General features: G+C 39.2%; 1 protein-coding gene across 2 annotated transcripts in view; it reads right to left on the bottom strand.

Moving 5' to 3' along the window:
• Positions 1 to 960: 960 nt before the first annotated feature.
• Positions 961 to 24520, bottom strand: part of max (myc associated factor X) — a 47745-nt gene continuing 24185 nt past the window's right edge. The window contains exons 2-4 of one of the 2 annotated variants that reach the window (XM_028822165.2): positions 19206 to 19313; positions 3160 to 3298; positions 961 to 2025 (exon numbers count right to left, since the gene is read on the bottom strand). In XM_028822165.2, the coding sequence (XP_028677998.1) occupies positions 1841 to 2025; positions 3160 to 3298; positions 19206 to 19313 (432 nt within the window). In that variant the 3' untranslated portion in view covers positions 961 to 1840. The remainder of the gene's footprint in view (positions 2026 to 3159; positions 3299 to 19205; positions 19314 to 24520) is intronic. The other variant, XM_028822167.2, reaches the window with a different exon arrangement.

Here is a 24520-nt window from a genome sequence, read left to right as displayed (position 1 = left end):
AATAGCATCCCTAGTGGGATTACCGGTATTTATCAAACTGGTTATCCGCCTCTACTGTCCAGTCACCCTAGTTGTCCAAGACCTGGAACATCATAACTAAAAAACGGAACGCACTGCTGGACGAAAACGGTTTTCAGATATGCAGTCAGCAAGTGAAATCTGTTAAAGTAAAGATGAAAGACTCCCAGTAGCAAAATGCTTGTTGACCAGTGTAATTAGTTAATTAAGGATGTTGTTGAGAATTCTCTTGGCCATTATGGAGCAACAAATCGTGTCCAGCTGATTGACAACATGCCTCAAGCACACAAATCCATGAAGTGCATCATATTGCCGAAGACTTGTTTGTTGCATTCGTCCTTGGCCGACTTCTCTGGTGAAGTCAGTGATGAATGTGGTGAAGGTTTTCACCAGGACACTGCAACGAACTGAGGCTAGGGATCTACACTGGCAATCGGAAGGTTGCCGGTTCGAATCCCGTAAATGCCAAAAGGGACTCCGCTCTGTTGGGCACTTGAGTAAGGCCCTTAACCTGCAATTGCTGAGCGCTTTGAGTAGTGAGAGAAGAATGAATGATGGAATAGCAGCTAATCCAGCACTGACCACTGAAACCAGAAAGATCAGATGTGGAATATGAATGAAAATTGGTAGTAAAACACTAATACCATGTGTCCACATCGTGAAGTGATTAAACAAGAAAAGTTCACTTCATGCTTCTCCAGATTCTGACATTGTCCATCATAATCACCAAAAATGTTTCAGGAAGCAACACAGTGTAGCCTATGTCATGAAGATGCCACGATTTACTTTAAGAGCGTTCCTTCCCAGCTGCTACAGGTTTTGTTGAAACACCAGCACGCACATTAGAGCAGCCTGTGTTCATAAAAGCGGAGACCCTTAGAATAGCTGGCTGTGCTTGAACGTCTCAAATTCGTCTCATGAAGGGGGCAGGACACACAAATCTCAATGTAAAGGATAAAATAGTTTTATTTATAGTCTCATAGTAAAGGTAAGCCTTACCTTGCAAGACAACTGGCAGTATGTACAACATACCTGTAATTTCCATGGAATGGAACAAACATTAACAAAGAGCTATTTAATACACACTACGTGAGTCTTAAAATGAGGAAAAAGGAGAACAACCCCCCCCAGACAGAAAGAAGGGGGCTAGTTAAAAAACAAACAAAAAAAAAATAATAATAATAATCTGCTACATAAGATTTTACAGTGTAATGCACAACACTCTGACAAACAGAAAAACAAAAATGTGACACATGACCAAGTGGACAGCGTTTCCATCACATTCAGCATTAATAGAAGGGCTTGCTATTTTTTTTTTTCTCCTACATTTTCATTAATTACAAAATACAAAAAAGTGGCAAACGTTAATGGACAATAGAAGAAGAAAAAGTAAACATTTTTGAAAAGTTACATACACACAGAGGCCTCTTTAAGACATTTTCTTTTACCCCCCCCACCCATCACCTGCTTTTACTTTTGACGATCGCTATCAGATCAGGCTTTGGGTATAAATGCGATTACGGACTTGAAACACGTCAAATTCAGAAAGGTTCTCCCTTCATTCTCCAACAGAGTACAGCAGAAACGTCAAAGGCTGCACTTCATGCAAAAGTGACGTTAGGGTGGGATTATCAACGGTGACAAACTGTTCTCACCGACATTTATAGATTTCTTCTTTCGTTAGAAACAGATGGGCCAAACAGAAAAAAAAAAAATGTACAAAACAAAAATGGCATTGAGAATTAAAAGACAAACTTAAAACAGGAATTCATACACAATAGTTTCTAATAAAAGCACACCCAGTTTATGGCCAGTCCACACTTTAACTGGCTTCTACTCGAAACTTCTTTCTGGGATGAGGTTCTGTCTCTGACTCGGAGCTTGAATCGGAGCCTCCATCGAAGGCAGAAACTGCACTGCCCTTTGGGTTGGTGTATAGGCTGCTCTCTGAAGAGGAGTAGTTGGCCTGCAGTTGAGCGTTTCCCTTTGCTTTTTCCAGTGCTCGAACTGAGACAGGGGGGGAAAAAGGGAAAACGATTACATAATTCTTAACATCTACACCACTCAACAACGACATCCACGCACCACCACTTGGCCATTTAGATCAGTTAAAGGGTTCTAAACTAAACATGACATAGTATGACACACACTCACGGGGCCTCAAACTGTGCCACTGCCAAGAAGAGCAATAAAATAAGCCTGTCTAGTCTAAATGATGGGGTCAGCAGCACTAGCCTAAAAGGCAGGAACCCACCCAAGATGGGCCACACATATCCGTAGGAATCATACAGAATCAGCTGCTGGCTCTTCAGTATTATTTCTTGTTGGAAGGAGGGATGGAAGCAGCCTCTTGGGCCATGTGCACTCCCAGGGTGACAGGCAGGAGCATCTCTCTGGTGGATCACCCATGGGCTCGTGCACACCTGCAGGGCTGCATGGGAGTCGTAGGCCCAGGGAAGATGCCCTTGGGGTGCTGTGGGAAGGCGCATTCCTCGTTTTAAAGAGGCTGTTCAAATGCTTCCTGAGTGTACGGTGATGGCACTCCTGGGTCTGGGAGTCATGTGGGGAGGAAGGACAAAGCTTGGCTGGGAGGTGTGGAGATGGTGAAAAGAGAAAGGAGGAGAAATGAATGATATTCTGTCTGAAGGCATTTCCTGAAAGCAAAACGTTTACTTGCATCGAGACTGTTGTGGTGTAATTGTGTTCAGTGGTGCCCCCTGCAGGCCACACCATACAGACTAGAACACACTTGATGATCTCCCTCATCAAAATCACGACAGTCACATGTACAGTATGTGCTTTTTGAGAAATGACTGATGAGGTCTCAAGATCCCAATAAGTCAATTTCTCCTTAACTTTTGTTACCAATGCAAATCCATGTTCACAAATAGCTAAAGACATTTAGCTTTTTAGAGGATTTCTTGGTACTCTCGTCTCACTTTTTCTCCCTCATTATCCTGCTTTATCACTGCAATCATAGACGTAAACGTGATCATTTCCATTTCAAAGGGCACAATACACATTATCATCATCATCTTTTTGGTTTTACAAGTAGTTAGAACATTTCATTTTGAATGAGCACACATTTAATCTAAGCCCATGTATTTGAGCAATGGCTTTTAAAGAGAAGGGTCCTCTCACCTTGTTGCTCCAGCAAGGCGTTTTGTCTCTTCAGGTCGTCAATGTCTTGCTGGTGTGTGTGATTTTTCCGTCTCATGTACTGGATGTATTCTGTAGCTTTGTCTAGGATTTGAGCTCGAGAGGCCTGTTTGATAGAGGGCTGTCAGCAACATTACAAACTAAAACACATTACGCAATAAATGGTTTGAATCATACATTTTTCTATCTCTCAAAACATTATAAACATTTTACTATTTTCTAAATTAGCAATATACAATTAAACAATGATACATTTAAACTACCATTACCTCCTTTTTATAGCCTGCCAGAACACGTTCAAAGCCCCTTCATTCAGGTGGGAATTTTACAGACCCTCTGCCATGGCTGGACACTGTTCAGTTAAATTTCTTTACTCCTGTACACTTTTGGGGCATTACAATTACAGCTGCTAATTTCTCCCTCATTATTTTAAACCACACTCACAAACATCATAGCATTATTTGCTGTTAAATTTGCCTTCATTGAGAAAATAATTATCATTTATTTAGGCAACGTAAAAGGAACACTTAACAATCAGCTTGACAAAAGAAAATATTAACTCTAAACAAAGCAGGTTAAGATTTTGGCTGTGATCAAATAAGCAGGAATATACAGCTTAAAAAAAAATCAATTGTAGTTACATTTTAATTTATTAGGAAATAGTTACATAACCCAAAACAATCTGATATTCTAAAATAAGCAAGTATTTCTCACCTTGTTTTGTATGCAGTAGAAAAAATAGGCACATTAAAATGAGCTCAAAATACACAGGCCACAAATGTCATCAGGGAGGTCAAGAAGGTCTGTAAATAATCTGATAACAAGAGTCAACCTCTGCTCTCACTGAGGCGCTACATATGATGTAAAGGCAGGGTGAATCACTAACATGGTTTCCACACACAGCCAGAATCGCTCAGTATAACAGGAACCGCAGATGGCCTCAAGAAGAGGACTGCAAGTGTGGAGAGTGCAACCAAACCATAGGAAAAGGTGAGAAATTCACACTCGTCTCTGTCCTTGTAAAAGTCCAGCATGCTAGGTAAACACGGGGACCTCCTCACTCACCTCTTTCTTTACCTGCTCTTACACAATTGCTGTCACTTGTTTGTGTGAAATCGAAACTGGCGCTTGTTTTAGTTCTGGCTACAAATCACTCAAGTGGCAGGTGTACACGTGAAAACATCAGAACGGTACACGTGTTTAATTAGCCTGTTGTGAGCATGTGCCGGAATGACTTGACATGTGGATCATGCAACACAAATAGTGGGAGATTTTTTTCCTGGATGTTTGTGATATTGCTTGCTGCTTTCTACTGCTCTGTCAGAATTTTTTATGTCCATTCTCCACAAGTGTAAACAAAAATATTTCATAAAATAATTCATTTTTTGCTAGAGCTTTAATTTAACAGCCAAGTAGTGTTGGAATGATACTAAAATTTTAACTTTGGTCCCACTATCAACAACAACACAGAAGTAAAAAATGGATAACTTTTAATTAAGATTTCTTTTTATTTTGTGATAAATATTTTTCTTCCAAATAAATTACTTAACGCTAAACATTGACTGTAGTAACAGAATAATGGATAAAATATGTTTAATATCTGAACTATCTTGTCATAAGAGAGTTTCAAAACAATCAGTAGAAGGCAGGGACAAACATCTTACCTGACACCTTTTCAAATCGCCCTTTTGGGGTTAATAAATATTATTAGAGAAAATGCAAAGTACAGGTTAATGATTTGTGGATCCACCTATTTGTGGGTTTGCCATCAATAATTAAATGCAAATTATTTTAGGAGTTATGTGACCAACTGCACACAAAAACGCAGACCTAACTAGACTGCACATCCCATCAAACCCTGGAGGGGTACTACACCACCGAGGGTTGCTGGGTGAAAGATGAGGATGCTGCTTTTAAAAGTTGAGCCGTAACAAGCAGTTACTATCACAGATGGTGATGTCTTTTGGGTTTCAGCGCTTCAGTGCATAATTACATATGTCGGCTTACAGTTTTCTCTGCATTTATGTTTTTGTTTGTGTGATTTTGTCTGAGTTAGAAAACAAATTCATCTGCGAATGCTCCCAACTTCTACAAATCTTTGGAATCACGTTAGGACAAAACTTTACATAACTTTAAGAGGCTGTTAACAGGGGATTTCGTTTCACAACTACACCACCATCATCTGCAAGTGTTTCTTGCAACTTTTTGAATCTTATTTAGCTCACTAAACGTCAGTAAAGTAATCATAGACCCAAAACGTATTCACTGCATTTCGCATTTGTGGGGGTCCTGTGCTCCTATCCCCCATAAATCACAAAGAATTACTGTAATTAAAACTGAATGCAACATATAGGCCTCAATAATCTTTAATGTCATTCAGTATGGTAGCCGACAGAGCCACAGTGATTACGCTTGAACAAGTTTGTGTTTGTTTCTGTGCATATGACTTCTTGAAATACATCAGTGTTTGCTTTTCTTATTTTTACTGTAAAATTTCATTAGCCATCTGTTGAGTTTTGAACTCCTGGGAGACATCAAGATGAGCAAAGGATACATGCTTGTAAAGATTTGATGTGTTCCATAGTTTGGGGAGACAAGCCTTGGAGCTCCATCATTGCAAACAGGATATTCTGGACTACTGTAAAATCTTCAGGTTCACCTTTTCATTTGCCTTATGAGCAAAGCATTGCCATGTCTCACATTGACTAGCTGGGGACAACTAGTGTAACCAATCGTTTCCTTCTCTTCATCTGTAGGCTGAATTGAGGAGTATATAACAAAGCTACACTAACGTGATTTGGTCTTCCGCTAGTCACATTAACACAGCAATGTAAGCAGAGACCAGCATACCTATTCTGCACTGTCTGTGCTTTCCTTAACACTAAAATCCCTGAAGTTTACAATTTTTTTTCCTTGCCCCTGACCTTCTTAAATTTTCCTGACATAAGCCAAGAAGCTCATAGCTCCTTATCACTGCACTAATAGCCCTCTTTTGTTTGCAAATGTGTGGTTTAGCAGAACACAGCCTGCTACACCCCCACCAACCATTCACCCAGATGAAGGCATCACCCTGCTGCAATCCTCTCAGCTGAAGTATGCGTTGAAGTGTTTATCTGGCAATGCATTTGTAAGGAATTGTATAGGTAATGAAATCCCTTGATCTGAAATACATACAGTTCATGTGTATCTGTGTCTTTGTTTTGCAAATGTGTCAATCAGCACAGGCAGCAAGCAGCCTGCTCACTCATCCCCCACGGAGGCAGCTGAAGTCAAGTCAGATACTGAAGTCTCTATCTGGGAGTTAGTTATCCTATACAATTCCAGACCCCTAATATATTGTTACAGTGGAACCTCGGTTCATGAACGCCTCGGTAAACGTACAACTCGGTTCACGACCAAAAAGTTCGCCAAACTTTTGCCTCGGTTCACGACCACACACTCGGTATACGAACAAGCCAGTTTCCCTTTCGGTTTGTGCACGCTGATGATTTCCGCACGTGTTGCATTGTTCTCGGTCAGACGTGAACTGCTGCAATGTAAGAGAGAGAGAGAGAGAGACAGACAGAGAGAGAGTGCAGCTGAGCAGGGAGCCTGGGTGTTTGTCAGTGTTATTCAATGTTTTTACATTAGTTTACTATTACACTGTGCATTCTATGGTGTAATTAACTATATTTCTGCTTAAAAATATTTAAAAAAATATATTTACATACAGTTCGTACGGTCTGGAACGGATTAATTGTATTTACATACAATCCTATGGGGGAAATTGCTTCGGTTCACGACCAATTCGGTTTACGACCAGAGGTTTGGAACGAATTATGGTCGTGAACCGAGGTTCCACTGTACTTGGAATACTACATACATTTCATGTGTGTTTTGTTTGGTGTCTACAACGATCTGTGTAGATATAGAATGACAGGAAATGCGAGGCAAGAAATGCTGAACACACGGCTAAAACAGAAAATGTTTTCATATGTTACAGTAATAACGACATAATTTTGATGTGAAGTGTAGGATGTGTGAAGACTGAACCCCAAATATCCAAGAAACGCTTTCACAATTGGTTTAACAAGACAAGTATGCTTTTATTCAAGAGTAAAACCAAAGAAAAAGAACTTGTTCAGTTGACATGTTGCTGAAGCCGAACTATCAATTGGTACAAAGTAAAAAATTGTTTGCATACGTGTGTACTTGCACATTTCACTTTTCAACCAGTTGTCACAGTGGTAATGCTGCTCTGTAGAGATCTGTGCAGATGGTGCAGTGGATAAGCTACTGTTTAACAATGACGAGGTAATAAGTTCAAATCCCCAGTCCTCTCTGCATTTAGCGCTTTGAGTAGTTCGTTATTATTATCACGTAATAAAAATGTACATTTGATGCAAATCTGTAATATCCTGTGTAAATTTACGGTACTTGTAAAAGATGTTACGTTGATGTGAATGTCCGAATGCGAGGAAAAGTGTCATTTGAACGATTTTTTTAGTCAGTTTTATTCTTGGACTCTTGAATAAAAAAATCGTCCAAATGACACGTTGATGTGACTGTCCGTGTGCGAGGAAAAGTAACATCCACCACAGACATCGCGGTGCCCGTTTGCTCAGTAACACAGTAAGAAGAAATGATCGATCTGCACTTGTGTGTCTGTTTTCATCCTTTCAGCTCTAACATTTACAAGTACCATAAATTTGCACTGGCTGTTACAGACACAAATTCAATGTATGTTTTTATTATATAATAGTAAAAATGATAGCAGCTTACTACTCAAAACGGTAAATGCAAGGAGGGCCTGGGATGGAACCCGCCACCTCTTGACTATGAGACAGCAGTCCTTACCTTTGCACCACCCAAGCGGACGTGTCTGCTTCACATTGATTGATAGTTGGGCTTCAGTTCTTACATGTTGCCAGTAACATGTAAACCGAATAATTTCTTTTTCTTCAGTCATGTTCTTGAATAAAAGCATACATGTTTTGTTACACCTTTTGTGAAAGTGTTTATTTGGGCTTCAGTCTTCATATATCCTACACTTCACATCAAAATTATGTTGTTATTACTATAACATATGAAAACATTTTCTGTTTTAGCCGTGTGTTCAGCATTTCTTGCCTTGCATTTCCTCTGTCATTCTATATTTACACAGATCATTGTAGACACCAAACACACATGAAATGTACGTAGTATTCCAAGTAAAAATATATTATTTACTCTATACAATTCCAGACACCTAACTCCCAGATAAAGAGACTTCAGCATTTGACTTGACTTCAGCTGCCTCTGTGGGGGATGAGTGAGCAGGCTGCTTGCTGCCTGTGCTGATTGACACATTTACAAAACAAAGACACTGATGACGAGGTGCGAGGGATATTTAAGGTGGCCCGACATTACCAATATGCTCATAGGCTTCAGGGATTCTAGTGTTAAAGATACAATGCTTATGTTTCAGTCACATTTTTATGTAGTAAGATGACCAAATTTTGCATATAGCTGGAAAAGTACCATTCTAAAAAAAATTGCAGCGTGATACTTTTTTATGACTGGTATACCACACAACACTATAGCAGAGCAATGGCAACTTAAATGCAGCCTTCTAGTACCACGTAGATTTAAATAAGAGGCACACATACTAATTTTCTGGTCTCATGACAAATCTATACAATATTTGTAGCAGAAGATCTGGATGACAAAACCATGGAAATTGAATGAAAATGGGCAATTGAACCAATACACATTACAGGACAACCAGGTTTCTGTTGTGATGGAAAATTCTAACCTACTGTGATCCAAGTTGAAGATGAGAGACCTGGACAAGCAAGCAAGAAACTCAACTGCTGTATCTGCCTTATCATACAAGAAAACCAAAATCTGGCTTTACTTGTAGCCATTTAAACAATCAAATCCTTACAATCTTCTGCTAAGATGTTGGTTGATGCAGGCAGTGGGATGAAAAAAGGTACTTAAGGGGTTCTTCAACATAATGGCAGAAAACCTGCTAATTGCTGCCTGTTACTACCGAACAACATTCTTTTAATGGGTGATGTTACACGACACACAACCTTCTTTCAAACACAAATCTTTGTGGGATAAGATTACAGGTCCTCCTGGTTGCACACCAAGACCTTAAACATTGTTGTCAGTGTCCAAATGGAGATGTGATGAAAATGTAAGATGGCTGAACAGCTTTATCCATACTGACAACTAGCAAAGAGGAAATGTTCCTGGAACAAAGTGACAATATAGCAGCTATGGGCTTTTTTTGTGTTTTTTGTTCTTGGTGACATGTATTGGTCATATCTTCATTTTAATTGATCTTTTGCAGCAGGCAGTCAACCCACAGCAGGTTATCAACAGCATTTCAAAGATGATGAATGAAGAGGTGCCCCCTAATTTTATTATTATTTTAGTACATCAAATTATTAAAAGTTTAAGAAAAGTCTTTAAACTTCCAGTTCTTGCTATCATCTTCCTATGACCTTTCAGAACAGTAAAGAACAGGGGTGCAAGCAGAGTTTTATTATTTAAAACACCACACAAACCCTCTTAAATGTGTACAGATTCACAAATCTAACTGTCATGGGTACCCGCATGCTGCTTTACCAAAGGCAGCTTCTCCACCACTCTGCTGTAAACACTTGAGAACGTGCTTTGGCACATGCAAGGGGCGGGAGACATACTGTACGCTGATTTTGAAATGAAAATGGGAATGAGGTCTTTGTCAGTGTTTTTCTTTTGTACCACAATTTATTAAATGAAGATCTGTACAAAAAAAAAAAAAAATAAGTAGTATTCCCCAAAGTGCACTCAATTTGACAAGCTTATGCTTGGGCATTTTTAAAACAAATATTTATTAAAACAGGGATTACTATGGGGACATGGACAATTGTGATAAATAGACCCAGATTTGCGTAACAAGCCCTCGAAGTGCTGGGCTCACGTTGATCTTTTCTTTTTGTAGTAAGACAGTAAATGCACAGTTTTGATCGTGGAAAGTGGCAGCCAAACTTCAAAAGGCATTCTGCAAATAGCTGCTACAGCTCTGTGATATCACACTGGCCTTGAAAAGCATCATGGGGCACTGGGGATAAAAATGTTTGTCTAAGCCATCCACATGTTTTCAGAAAAACATTCAGCAAACAAGGTCACTGTTGAACTCAGCATATTCCATACAAAAAGAGCTTTGACCAATCAACACCTGTCATAACTACACAACTTGAGACAAAAAAAACCCAAAAATAATAAAAGGTAAAAGAAAAATACTAACATTCCCTTTCAATTTGTCATAGGAGTTTGAATGCTACTTAAAATACACTGAATGCAGCCCTATGGAAGGAGTTTAGGGAAGCCTTGTCCCATCAGAGATCAATTCTAAATGAACCAAATCAAAGTACAAAGTGCTAAACTGAAACCCGCCACTGATAAATAGACACCTGAAAACCAAAGAACAGCATCTGGCAGGACAGGCCTTTTCTTGTTGTCCAACACTAACACCACAATTCTACAAGACTAGGGAGGTGGACAGTAGATGCAGAAAATACATTAATGTAAAGAGATGGTTTGGGTGGATCAGAGATATTAAATATGGGTCAATTACAATAAAATAGACTAGACTAGGCTGTTTTGCCTCTGGAATGGCGTGCTTCAGATTCACTCTTGCTTCTGATATTTTTGGTTTTCCACTGCTGGGATGGGAAATGCTAAGCAAAGGCTGGAAATCAGAATATTTTATTATTATTATTATGTATAAAAAATAAAAACACACATATATACAAACACACACCCCAAACTATAAAAATGTCTGGCCTGAAATGTTCATTTTCCTTCAGGGAAGATGTGGCCTGCCAAATGAGTTGATAAAGTGTCAACATTCAGTGCAGTAAATTAAAATGTTTTTCCTTGAGCTTAAATGAGTGAATGCTGGCTGGATGTGATAAACTGCTCCATATCACCCTGTTGCATGCCAGTGTTTGAGGAAGCTGACAACCCAAACCATGCCTGGCTTGGAGTTAATGAGCCTGAACTTCCCTTCAACATTTTATGACTTTTGTTATCATTTTTCACACGTCATGTGCAGCACACATCCCAGTTCTTGGATTTCATATTGGCACCAAGATCTCTCAATAAAACAGGCAGGAGAATACAGTGAAATTTAGATTAGCCTCACACATGTAAAAACATCAAAAGCTTCACTTATGTCAATGCAAGTAAAGAAACGGTATTGGACTCCGGTGACTGACATTTCAAAGTCTGAGACCACTGGAGTTTTCCACTGCGCTTAGCAAGTACGCCTTGCTTAAATCAATAAATTGGGCTAATTTTAGCTGAATTAGGATTAGGGCAAATTACACATGGTATCCGAGGGACGTAAGCGTCACGTCTCACCCTTTTGACAGGATTTTTTTTTAGCATATTTAATGTTGCTCCATTCCTAATTCTATTATCGTTTAACTTATTCTAATATATTCTTTAAAAAAATGGGAAAACATTAAAAGCTACACTGTCATTTAAAAAAAGACAATTAGATAGATAGATAGATAGATAGATAGATAGATAGATAGATAGATAGATAGATAATTAACATACTGTATTTAGATTGTTACTCCTTTTTTGTCATCGATAGGCAAAAGGAAATGATATGATAACAAAAATAGGTTTAGAGAGGTGTGTTTCATAATGTTAAATTTATAGCTGCAACAACTAATCAACATTATTGATAATAATCAATTATTAAAAATGTTGGCAACAATCACTTTCATCGATTAGTTGGTTATGTCATTAGGCCAAGCACGCTGTGCCACACAACTGCATCACTACTTCAATCAGTTGTGAACACATTTGAAAAAAGGCAGACTGTAAGCCAGTGGCAAAAAATGACCTAAGACTTCCAGAGCTTGGGAACAATTTACTCTGAACACCGTAAAAAAAGGTGTGCTGTAAAATGTGTAGGTCTGACCTTGTTTGGCACAAGAGCACAATGAAGATGCACAAACATGTGAATAGGAAACACGTACCGTTACAAGCTCCGAGGAAGAGGAAGACTCACTGTTATCACTTGAGGTCCAATGTTAACTTCAGTGTTATGTGATACAAACACATAACGCAATGTTTGCTAAGTTAGGCATAATGACATGACTTTCGGTTTGAAGTGTGGAATAATTTGAGTCATAGTCCATCCCCCTATAATGCGAATAAAACACTAGCTTATGCGACAGTTTTGTGATAGGTGACTAAAAAAATGTGTCATTGCCCACTAGCTAGTACATGTTCAGATTTTTACTTGCCATATTTGTTTGTTTATTTTTTTTTTTTCTTTTAACACGGTCAGTCCGCTAAATTATAGTGCTGCATTACATGCTGGCGAACAGGTATAACATCAGCATGCATGTGTTTACAAAAAAAGGGGTGCAAAGAAACTTAAGTCCCTGTCAGAAAACTTTTCTCCCCCCATGTTGTGTGCAAAGGAAATGAAAATCTCAGCAAGAGTGAATCCCACAGCTCATAAACCGCGACTGACAGGCTTACCACTCATTCAGAGTAAAAACACAGGAGCGGGGTGGAAAGTTCCAGAATAGCTGGCTATTATTTTATACAATCTGGGAAGAAGGCCCGATAATCTGCAAGTGCTGCTACAGCAAGCCCAGTGTAGCCAGTAAAACAGATTCTGTGTCCGGATCACACAGTTTCAAACGTGAAAATCTAAGAGCACACACCCGATAGCAAATGACATGCAGCAGGCTGAGACAGCGTGTTGGCTGCAAGCTAGCGCACCAAAGAATCTGCACTGGTAAAAGGTTTTCCAAACACAAACAGGACCAAAGATGATGCAAAAAGATATGAATTATCTGTTAAAATAAACTTGACAAATTACCGAGATTCACACTAATGAAACCACTTGCCTTGCTGCAAAAGGAAAACAGTCTGGACATTTCTCTAACATATCACAACTAATTTCAAACATTACAGCAGACTTTAAAAAAAAAAAAATATAAAACAAGTCATGATTGTGCAGCAGATTCTTCTGTGTTGTTGTGGTGGTCAGATATTAAGTGATGCTTTGCCAGTAAACCTTCTTTTTCACAGAAACTGAAAAATGCCTACATTTCATGTTTAATTTTTGAAGTGTGGGTTTATTGTGATTCTGGATACATACGGAAATTGCAAGTTTAGTTAATTTATTGAAAACAGTTGTGTTTTTAAGGAAATCTTGTGTGTGTGTTTATTACACGACCAGACGTGCTACTGGGTATTTTATTTCTATTTATTTTCAATGTATTATTACATAAATGTTGTATAAAATCCTATATTTTGTTTAAAGAAGTTCATTTAAAAATGTATTTCTGAAAATTTACACAAATATGTTTATTTGGTGAAAAGTTCCATTTCATGCACTGTGTTTAATTGCAAATGATTTTTTTACAATCCAACCAATCGATTAATCGACAAAATAATTGTTAGATTAATTGATTAACAAAAAAATTCATTAGTTAAATTCGTCAGTTATAAGAACAATCAATTCTAAGTCAGTAAGCCTCTAACGCTAAAGTATTAGTAGACAAAAGTAGTATCTATTAAAGACATTCAATTGAACACCTCAATAATTAATTGCATTTCCACCTCTATTTACCCCCACTAGTAAGATATTAAAAATATAGATTGTTTTGTAAGTTAGAATCTGCCGGTGAAATATAACCACTCATCATACAAATTGGAAAGTATGGTCCAGTACCTGAACTGGTGATTTTCATACACATAGATGTCTGAGGTTACACACAATACATAAAAAGTCAGGATACTTTGGGCATGGCATGGTGGCACTGTCACATTGTGCATTATTTTCTGTTACCTGTGCTGTAGTTTTGTTTTGTTGTTCTGATACATATGTGTAAGTGGGGCTTCACTTAACGACAGCCCTTCACCCTGGTTGTTTCCAGACGGGTATTAGGGCTTCCCATAAACACCTGTTTTGGTGCAACCAGACGCCCTTTAATAGGACTGTAAAATAGCAAGAAGGTGAAGAAAGAAGAAAGACAGCTACAGTGACTTACATCACCATCATATTTGTTCTAAAAGAAAGACTGGCAGGTGCAGTGTGCAACAGCTTCACCAGCTGACAAAAAACCAGCACATCATCATTTGGAGAGGTTGGCAGTGGGAAAGGTGGCCACCTCAGGCGGTACGTTCAGGGTTCAGCTAGAGAAGGACCCTTTCTGGACAGTGCTGAATGGGAGCGCCCCAAAGTTAAACTCGGTTAGGCACTAGCAGTTTTTCATGTTGGGTCCTGACAGATGGTTCCACCTGCTTTGCTGGCTCTTTCACATATCACATTTAACACCGAAAATTTCTAAACTCGACTGTTATTACTTGTTTTATCAGAATTGTCTGTTTCTGGAGGTTTATTATAAAATTTATTATGCAGTGGATTAGTGGTGATTTATGTTAATAGTTTTGTGGGGTGTGTGAGGATCATTTGCTTGAATGTATAGTTTGTTATTTGTCTTCATTCACATTTTATTACAACAGTTAAAACTTCAATTAGCTTTCTTGTTTTTTTTTTTTTTTTAGTACATTAGTCAAGGATTTCTTAGAGAGGTGGGAAAAGCCAAGGGTGAAGTACAGTGAAGGTACGGACATTTTTTTTTTGTTCCTTATACGTAAACCATGGCCAACTGAGTAAACAGTGCATCAGTCAGTATTTTAAACGATACTGACATGTATTGCCAGTTGCATTATACTATTGGATATTCTGATGAAGGCAAACACCTTCAGCTGGAGTGACACTGGTGCATCACACCAGTGGCAGACACTGCAGCTTTCTTTTTGATTGCTAATGTGCAATGTGTGTGTACATATAAATGAAAATTCTAGTAATTCTGAAGTACACTCTTTTATGTAATTTTCACTTGCTGCCAAATAAGTATTTAGTACCAGTGTGAGGCACAATTTTTTAAGTGTTTGAAGTATAACATTCACAAATTAGTATATTAAAATCAAACTGGACCACTCAAATCTTAAAACTAACCATAATTTAAATAATGTCAATGACATTTAATAAGTAATATAGAAATTTTGAACTGTAATGTACTTGGGCATTCATCCGACACACTCACTTTCTGAGCAGATGCAATTGCCTTTTCTCTTCTTACAGATCCTAAGTATTACTTTATGATCAACTGCTGAAAAGATTGCCATTGTCTCTGCTATATGTTCTATTTTATGACAATAAAATAAACTTTTCTGAACTGTCCCATAATAAAACAGTGCATTCCATCAGTTTCACACTTAAAGTTGTCAGAACTGGACTTGTACATGTTGCACTTTCCTCTGTGCTTCTGGAACTATGACAGAGGTTGTCAATTATCGGTTCTTGGGGCTGCTTCCTTATCACGAGTCCACTTATAATTGTAGATCGCCTAACCCTGTCTTGAGTTAATGATATAACACTTTACGATCATGGAACAAGTTGAGCTTTGATTGTAAAACAAGGTTTATTCCAGTAAGACTTGTTAATCTAAGTCTTGATTTCAGAAGCGCTATCTGTGGAATAAGCAAATACACATTTTTGTAGAATATAATGGCAACAGAACAAATGAAGCATTTGACCACTGCTGCTTTTAAATCAGTTTCCTTATGACTGTAATATCAAAGGTAAAACCATCCATCCATCCATTTTCTAACCCGCTGAATCTGAACACCGGGTCACGGGGGTCTGCTGGAGCCAATCCCAGCCAACACAGGGCACAAGGCAGGAACCAATCCCGGGCAGGGTGCCGTCTGATACAGTCTCGGCTGTCAAGGGTAAATTAATAAACTGTGACCAAGAGAATCTCATCATACATTTTCTAACTGAGTAAAGGAGTAATTTTGGTAAATGTGAAGCATACTTTTAAAACACAGTACTTCAGTACACTGAAACATACTCTCCGTGTGTTAAAACCTGAATGCTATGGCTTCAAAATTTCAATGTACCAAAACCACAGTGGAAATGCAGTTGAGAATGAAATTGAGTTACAGTCATACAGTGCATCCAGAAAGTATTCACAGTGCATCACTTTTTCCACCTTTTCTTATGTTACAGCCTTATTCCACAATGGATTAAATTAATTTTTTTCCTCAGAATTCTACACACAACACCCCATAATGACAACGTGAAAAAAGTTTACTTGAGGTTTTTGCATTTTATTAAAAATAAAAAACTGAGAAATCCCATGTCCATAAGTATTCACAGCCTTTGCTCAATACTTTGTCGATGCACCTTTGGCAACAATTCCAGCCTCAAGTCTTGTTGAATATGATGCCACAAGCTTGGCACACCTATCCTTGGCCAGTTTGGCCCATTCCTCTTTGCAGTACCTCTCAAGCTCCATCAGGTTGGATGGGAAGCGTCGGTGCACAGCCATTTTAAGATCTCTCCAGAGATGTTCAATCAGATTCAAGTCTGGGCTCTGGCTGGGCCACTCAAGGACATTCACAGAGTTGTCCTGAAGCCACTCCTTTGATATCCTGGCTGTGTGCTTAGGGTCGTTGTCCTGCTGAAAGATGAACCGTCGCCCCAGTCTGAGGTCAAGAGCGCTCTGGAGCAGGTTTTCATCCAGGATGTCTCTGTACATTGCTGCAGTCATCTTTCCTTTTATCCTGACTAGTCTCCCAGTCCCTGCTGCTGAAAAACATCCCCACAGCACGATGCTGCCACCACCATGCTTCACTGTAGGGATGGTGCCAGGTTTCCCCCAAATGTGACGCCTGGCATTCACACCAAAGAGTTCAGTCTTTGTCTCATCAGACCTGAAAATTTTCTTTCTCATGGTCTGAGAGTCCTTCAGGTGCCTTTTGGCAAACTCCAGGTGGGCTGCCATGTGCCTTTTACTAAGGAGTGGCTTCCGTCTGGTCACTCTACCATACAGGTCTGATTAGTGGATTGCTGCAGAGATGGTTGTCCTTCTGGAAGGTTCTCCTCTCTCCACAGAGGACCTCTGGAGCTCTGACAGAGTGACCATCGGGTTCTTGGTCACCTCCCTGACTAAGGCCCTTCTCCCCCGATCGCTCAGTTTAGATGGCCGGCCAGCTCTAGGAAGAGTCCTGGTGGTTTTGAAATTCTTCCACTTCTGGATGATGGAGGCCACTGTGCTCATTGGGACCTTCAAAGCAGCAGAAATTTTTCTGTAACCTTCCCCAGATTTGTGCCTCAAGACAATCCTGTCTCGGAGGTCTACAGACAATTCCTTTGACTTCATGCTTGTTTTGTGCTCTGACATGAACTGTCAACTGTGGACCTTATAGACAGGTGTGTGCCTTTCCAAATCATGTCCAGTCAACTGAATTTACCACAGGTGGACTCCAGTTAAGCTGCAGAAACATCTCAAGGATGATGAGGGGAAACAGGATGCACCTGAGCTCAATTTTGAGCTTCATGGCAAAGGCTGTGAATACTTATGTACATGTGCTTTCTCAATTTTTTTATTTTTAATAAATTTGCAAAAATCTCAAGTAAACTTTTTTCACGTTGTCATTATGGGGTGTTGTGTGTAGAATTCAGAGGAAAAAAATGAATTTAATCCATTTTGGAATAAGGCTGTGACATAACAAAATGTGGAAAAAGTGATGTGCTGTGAATACTTTCCGGATGCACTGTATATGCAGATCTGACTAGATAATTTTATGAATGTTTCTTAAGGACTACAGTAAGACAAATATCATGGCTATTTCGGCACAAACATCCAAATTATTTGGAAATGTACTTAGTTCAATGAAAATTTACAAAATTTAAGGCCTACAATGTTTTTGTAAGGTAGGTAAATTTTGTCATATCCATCAATCCATCCATTAACTGAACCCACTTATCCAGAGCCAGATTTTGGGGCTGCTGGAGCCTATCCTAGCAAACAACCGAGCACATGACAGGAACAGCCCCTGGATAGGGCGTAAGTCCATCACATGCAACGTGAAGACACACAGGTAAGCCAATTTTAGCATCACCAATTCTCTTAATCTGAGACTGTGGGAGGAAACCCACACAGATATGGGGAGAACATGTACACTCCACACAGGGAGCTCCTGGGTTTCTCCTCACTGCACCACTGTGTCGGCCAGTTTAAGCGTATTTTAATTACACTATGGCTCATTTCTACATTTAGTACATCATAACATAAAGAATGACTTTTGGATCTAATTACTTTACTGACTCTTTTCTAATTTGATTTTTTTCAGTTTAAATAGATGAACAAATAAACAAGTTCAGGGATATAGTTAACCGAGACATAGTCTAAGCCTTAAAATAAAATGTAACCTTGACGGAATTGCTAGCTTTGTTGAAAAAATTAAATGTGTTGCACAAGTTGACTCGAAACCTGGTTGTCAAGATCTCGTGGCTCTTATGAAAATGACCCAATGTATGCAACAAGCCCTCTTGATGCCCTAAGATGTCAAATGTGCAGCGATGTAATTGGCTCATCAGTCCATACTTTCTACATGCAAGGTCTCTTAATGGAGTCACTGGGAGCATGGAGCTACAAGCAGCAGCAGTTCTTGTCTCATCTTTCATGAAGATGTGTTCTGTGAGTCACACTCTTACTGGCCAAGTGTGCCATCTCATCTTCTTAAAGAAACAAGCAAATGTATTCTGCTTATGACAAAGGAGTAACTTCAGAATCTTTCCGACTTTAATAAGTGAGAACTGGTACCTTTTTATTCCATCACCCCGATTGCCTGTTTTTGTACAAAACAAACATTCTTCCACTGCATACTGCTCTTGTGCACACCAGCCACATAATACTGCAGGTGCTCATCATGGGCTCTTGATCTGCACCATGTCGTAATGTGTTTTAGAAATACCAAATTTTAAAAAATTCCTATAGGAGATGCTAATTTATTTATTTTTCCTCAGAACTGACACTGTTGTTGCACCATCCCATCCCAGCTGGTATACTGTGTAATTCATACCCTTCTGAAAGGCTCAAAACAAAGCAGACTCCATTTAGTGTTGTGCTACAGGATTAAAAAATAAAAAACAAGACCCAGTTGGAGGGCTGTCATACCTTTTCTCCTTGTAGTGCAGGAACAGAGTCTCTAAGACTGTGAAAGCTGTCCTTGATGTGGTCCCTACGCTTTCGCTCAAGTGCATTGTGATGAGCTCTCTTGTCTGCCTGCAAAATGGAAACACATTCATTACGTTGGACACGTGGCATCATGCTGTACAGTTCTACCGGACCTCTATTTATGTTGGTAAGAAAGTCACATACCAAAAGCAGAATGGGCTGCATCTGTCTTTCTTATGCTGCACATAAAACTCAAACGAGTGAAACAATTTTAAAGGAAATGAAAAGTTCTGACTAATATGAACATAATTACTTTTAATGACATCTCAATAGTGAGCAAAGCTTAGACGATCAATAGGAACAGGCAAAGAGCTTATCAAGAGTCAATCCCTGGAGAAGGAAATCTGTTAATTTCAGTTCAAGGATCAAAGCCTGACCGCTAGCCCATGACAATCATCTAACATCTTCTATTGCCAAACTAGAGATGGATGGGATTCACAATATCAGTGTTCACTGTGAATCTTTACAAGAAGAATACACAGACGACACACATAAACATTGCAAACTTGTACTAAAACCCTCAATGAAAATTCTTTGTAATGCTATGTAGAAAATTGAATAACGAATAGCTGAAAAACTGAGTTGTTTACCCACCTGCCTATGACACTTTCTAGCACAGTCTAGTGTCACATTTTGACTCCATTCATGTTGAAAATCAGTCCTTTGATTCTGGGGACTATACAGATTTTGTCTGGAGTCCATATAAAGCCCCACAATATGCAGAAAAACGTGAAACAGAAAGGACAGGAAGGTTTCAGTAAAGCTCAATAATCCTTTTTTATTGTTATAACAGATGGGGGAGGTGGAGGATGCCAAAAAAAAAAAAACATGTTTCTGTTCACCAAAGGCTGAGTAAAGAACATGGCAGCATGGTGATACTATTGTTATTGCTGCTGGTTTATTAAACATAAAAAAATCTGACAAATGACAGGAGACCACTCAGTCCATCAACCCCATTTGTTTAGTGAATAGTTAAGTTGTCGAAGTATCTCAGCCAGAAACTTCTTATATGTTGACAAGTTTTCTGCTTCAACTCCATGTGTCACTAGTTTGTTCCTGACTCCCGCACATTTTTGTGTAAAGGTCCTGGCTTCAGTTCTAACTGAAATTCCCCTCTCGAGTTTGTGATTCACCATTTAGTTGAGCTAGATCTTCTTTATCAATGCCTTTGAAGATTATGAAGATCTGGATTAGGTCCACATGCGGTCTCCTCTGTGTAAACTAAACAGGTTTAATTCCCCGAGTCTGCCACAGTAAGACACATTCTTCAGTCCCATAATGCACTTGGTCCCTCTCCTCAGCACAGCTTCAAGTGCTGCTGTGTCTTTCTTGGGCCATGGTGACCAGAGCTGCTAACAATACTCCACACGTGTTCTCACTAGAGCATTATATAGTCTGAGAAAAACATCCCTCAATTTAAATGCAGCATATCCTTACATTTTAGTTGCCTTTTAAATCGCTTCCACACACTGCTTAGGTGATGAAAATGTTGTGTCAACATAAACCCATGAATCTTTCTCAGAGGTCTGTTCCTGTAGCTCGGTGTCTCCCATTTTGCATTTATAATTGATGTTTCCTTTTGTCCGTGTGCAGCACTGTACTTTTCTACATTAAACTCAATTTTCCAAGTGTTTGCCCAACTCTGAAGCATGTCCAGGTCTTTTTGAACCGTTTTTGCTGCCTCTTCAATATCTTCCATTTGTCCAATTTTAACTTTATTGGTGAAATAGCACCAGTCCAGGAATCAAATCCTGGCCCTGGTATAGTTTAAAGTTTGCATTTGCTCAGTGTTACTCTTAATTCTAAGCATGTGTGTGAGAGCTACTGGCGTACCTAAAGTAAGACTTGGTTCACATGAGTGGGGATGTTTGTGAGTATGTCCTGCAATGGACGGGTGCTAAACCTTGGGGCCGATTCCTGTCCAAGTCTCTCTCTCTCAGTGCAAGGACATACCATTTGGGTGGTATGCATCTCTTAAATATTCCCAGCTAGTGCGTAAATCTGTCCCTTAGTCGACTGGAGTGATGAACAGAAATCTCCACACATACCTCAGTGCAAGACACATGACAGCCCGCATGGAGTTTGCTAAAAGACACCTGAAGGACTCTGAGATGGTGAGAAATAAGATTCTCTGGTCTGATGAGACCAAGATAGAACTTTTTGGCCTTAATTCTAAGCGGTATGTGTGGAGACAACCAGGCACTTCTCATCGCTTGTCCAATACAGTCCCCACAGTGAAGCATGGCGGTGGCAGCATCATGCTGTGGGGGTGTTTTTCAGCTGCAGGGACAGGACGACTCGTTTCAATCGAGGGAAAGACGAATGCGGCCAAGTACAGGGATATCCTGGACAAAAACCTTCTCCAGAGTGCTAAGGACCTCAGACTGGGCCGAGGGTTTACCTTCCAACAAGACAATGACCCTAAGCACACAGCTAAAATAACGAAGGAGTGGCTTCACAACAACTCTGTGACTGTTCTTGAATGGCCCAGCCAGAGCCCTGACTTAAACCCAATTAAGCATCTCTGGAGAGACCTAAAAATGGCTGTCCACCAATGTTTACCATCCAACCTGACAGAACTGGAGAGGATCTGCAAGGAGGAATGGCAGAGGATCCCCAAATCCAGGTGTGAAAAACTTGTTGCATCTTTCCCAAGAAGACTCATGGCTGTATTAGCTCAAAAGGGTGCTTCTACTAAATACTGAGCAAAGGGTCTGAATACTTAGGACCATGTGATATTTCAGTTTTTCTTTTTTAATAAATCTGCAACAATTTCAAAAATTCTTTTTTTTGTCTGTCAATATGGGGTGCTGTGTGTACATTAGTGAGGAAAAAAATTAATTTAAATGATTTTAGCAAATGGCTGCAATATGACAAAGAGTGAAAAATTGAAGGGGGTCTGAATACTTTCCGTACCCACTGTGTGTGTGTGTATATATATATATATATATATATATATATATATATATATATATATTTTTTTTTTTAATCACAGAAGGAAACATGTAAAAAAAAAAAAAAAAAAAAAATCAACTAAGGGTTGAAGCTTCACATACGATTCAGTAGAAATTAAGAACATGGGAGGAAAAAATACACAAAACTTTGGAAGGAGAATTAAAGGGAGGCCACTCTGCACACATTCATTCTTTCATGATGGAAAGCGAAAGTAAAAGTTAACCAAACCCAGAATGACGCTCCTTTTTATTTGCGGTTGGAATGCAAACAGCAAAGCTTATCTAGGAATGTAATGTTAACTTTGATAAGACAGGCTCAGTTCTATGACAACAGGCCACACTTTACTGCTTTTCTTACTAAGCTGGCAGCTGTCAATTTTAAGAGATGATCAGATATTATTTTTATTTTCTGTCTGACACGGGAAAGCCGCATCAAACAGCTTCATTCCCTTTTGACTAGCCATGCGAGTGGTGGCTGTGGTCCGTACTGTGCCTTATAATTACTGTCAACATTCCTCTTATGGGATGTTTTTGTGGCGTCACATGGATACCTGTTTACTTCAAAGACACATCTAGACTTGTTTCAGTTTCAAAGCAAAGTCTCACTAAAATGAACGATAACGCCTACAGAATTTTTTTTTTTTTTGACCAGTTAAATGGTGGTAGCACATATTTAAACTGTAAACTCAAATTCTGTCATTTATTTATTTTTTTTTAAAAAAAGGATGCCATTTAAGTATTATGGACTGCAAAAACTCTTGGTGTGTCATTTCGCTACTGCCTGTGGTTTTGTCTTGCACAAAATGGCTAGTGCTGTTGATAGTTACCAAGAGACACAGACTCCTGCTTGGCCATGTTTACTTGTTAAATCTCACGCCCCAGTATCCTGCACATGTAAAGGCCTGTCTGACTTGCATGCAGACAGCAAAGATTGTGGGATAAAGCGTTAGTTGTAGAGTAGGTTAAGAATGTGGAAATGCCTTTGAAGAGAGTGCTGCACTAATAATGTTGATACATGGTTCTATGCAGCAAGCAATTAGCCGGTCTAAGCAAGACAGAGCCTTTGCTAGTTCCAATGTTCATAATGTTGGGGTGGTTATTACTTCTTTTCCTTTCTCCAACCATTTTTCATCACCCACACCCTGGAAACAACAAGAAAGTTTTGCATAGAAAAATCTTGTGGTCCGATGATAGTAACGTTGAACTTTCTGGCTTGAATGCTAAGAGGCGTGTATGGCACACCAGTCAGCTCACTTCGTCATCCTCATAAAGTAGGATGCTGGTGGCAGCATATCATAAAAATGCTTTGCAGTAGTGAGTACAGACAATACTTTCAGTAGTAAGGGACAAATATCCACAGGCCAATAGCCAGTGGAAAACAGTCTGTACATTGCTCACCACTGTCAGAAAACTAAAAATACGGAAGCACTTTAGGTGTTTCAGCAGGACACCAATACAAAGCACGCTATCAGAGCAACATTGTGATGGCCTAAAATGAAGACATCAGAGTTCTAATCTTACATTTTCACAAATGCTGTCAGAACATCAAGACTGACATCTCTAAACCTTTCCCAAATAGCTAGACACAGCTAGAGCAATTTTGCAAGGAGAAATGGACACACTGTACTGCACCACAAGATGAAAATGGCGAAGATTACTAGCTCTTAGAGATGCTGCTATCAAACCACCAAGACCAGCATGACAACTTTATGTATTTTTATGTTTTGCAATTCTATGAAGAAGAATGTGTGAATCATATTGACAATTCTTCACTTGAGTGCATCAAAATTCCTTTATGTTTTTTAGACATTGGGATACATGGAAGTATATCCCTAAGTAGTACTTACCAGTCTCTATCCCTGTTCGGACCGGATTAGTTTTACAACAGGACATGAGATAAATTCAGTGCTTGAATTCAGTTAGTATGCACCACATTTTCTCATTCTTGACTTTAGAAGCACCGGTGCGTACCGTCAGTTCAGACCACATTTGCAACAATATGTCTATTCACAATTCAATTTGTACAGGACTAGTTTAACCTGGAATTATTATTATTATTTACAGACCTTTGAAGAAGATAAAAAGCTCTGTAATATTTATGGAGATGTATGTAATGCCCCGGGTACCAGCATACCTGAAACAACACCTGGCTGGGGCATCTAGTAGTTCATGAACCAAGGATGGACTACAACAGACAAGCTCCTGATTGTTATGGACACACAGTCACACATCATTTACATGTGTGTGTGCTTAGTGGCTACTTAACACTGCATTATATGTAAAAGTTCATCATCTTCTGGT

Source organism: Erpetoichthys calabaricus, chromosome 16 (assembly GCF_900747795.2).
Source record: "Erpetoichthys calabaricus chromosome 16, fErpCal1.3, whole genome shotgun sequence".
NCBI lineage: Eukaryota > Metazoa > Chordata > Cladistia > Polypteriformes > Polypteridae > Erpetoichthys > Erpetoichthys calabaricus.
This window is presented reverse-complemented; position numbering and strand designations above follow the sequence as displayed.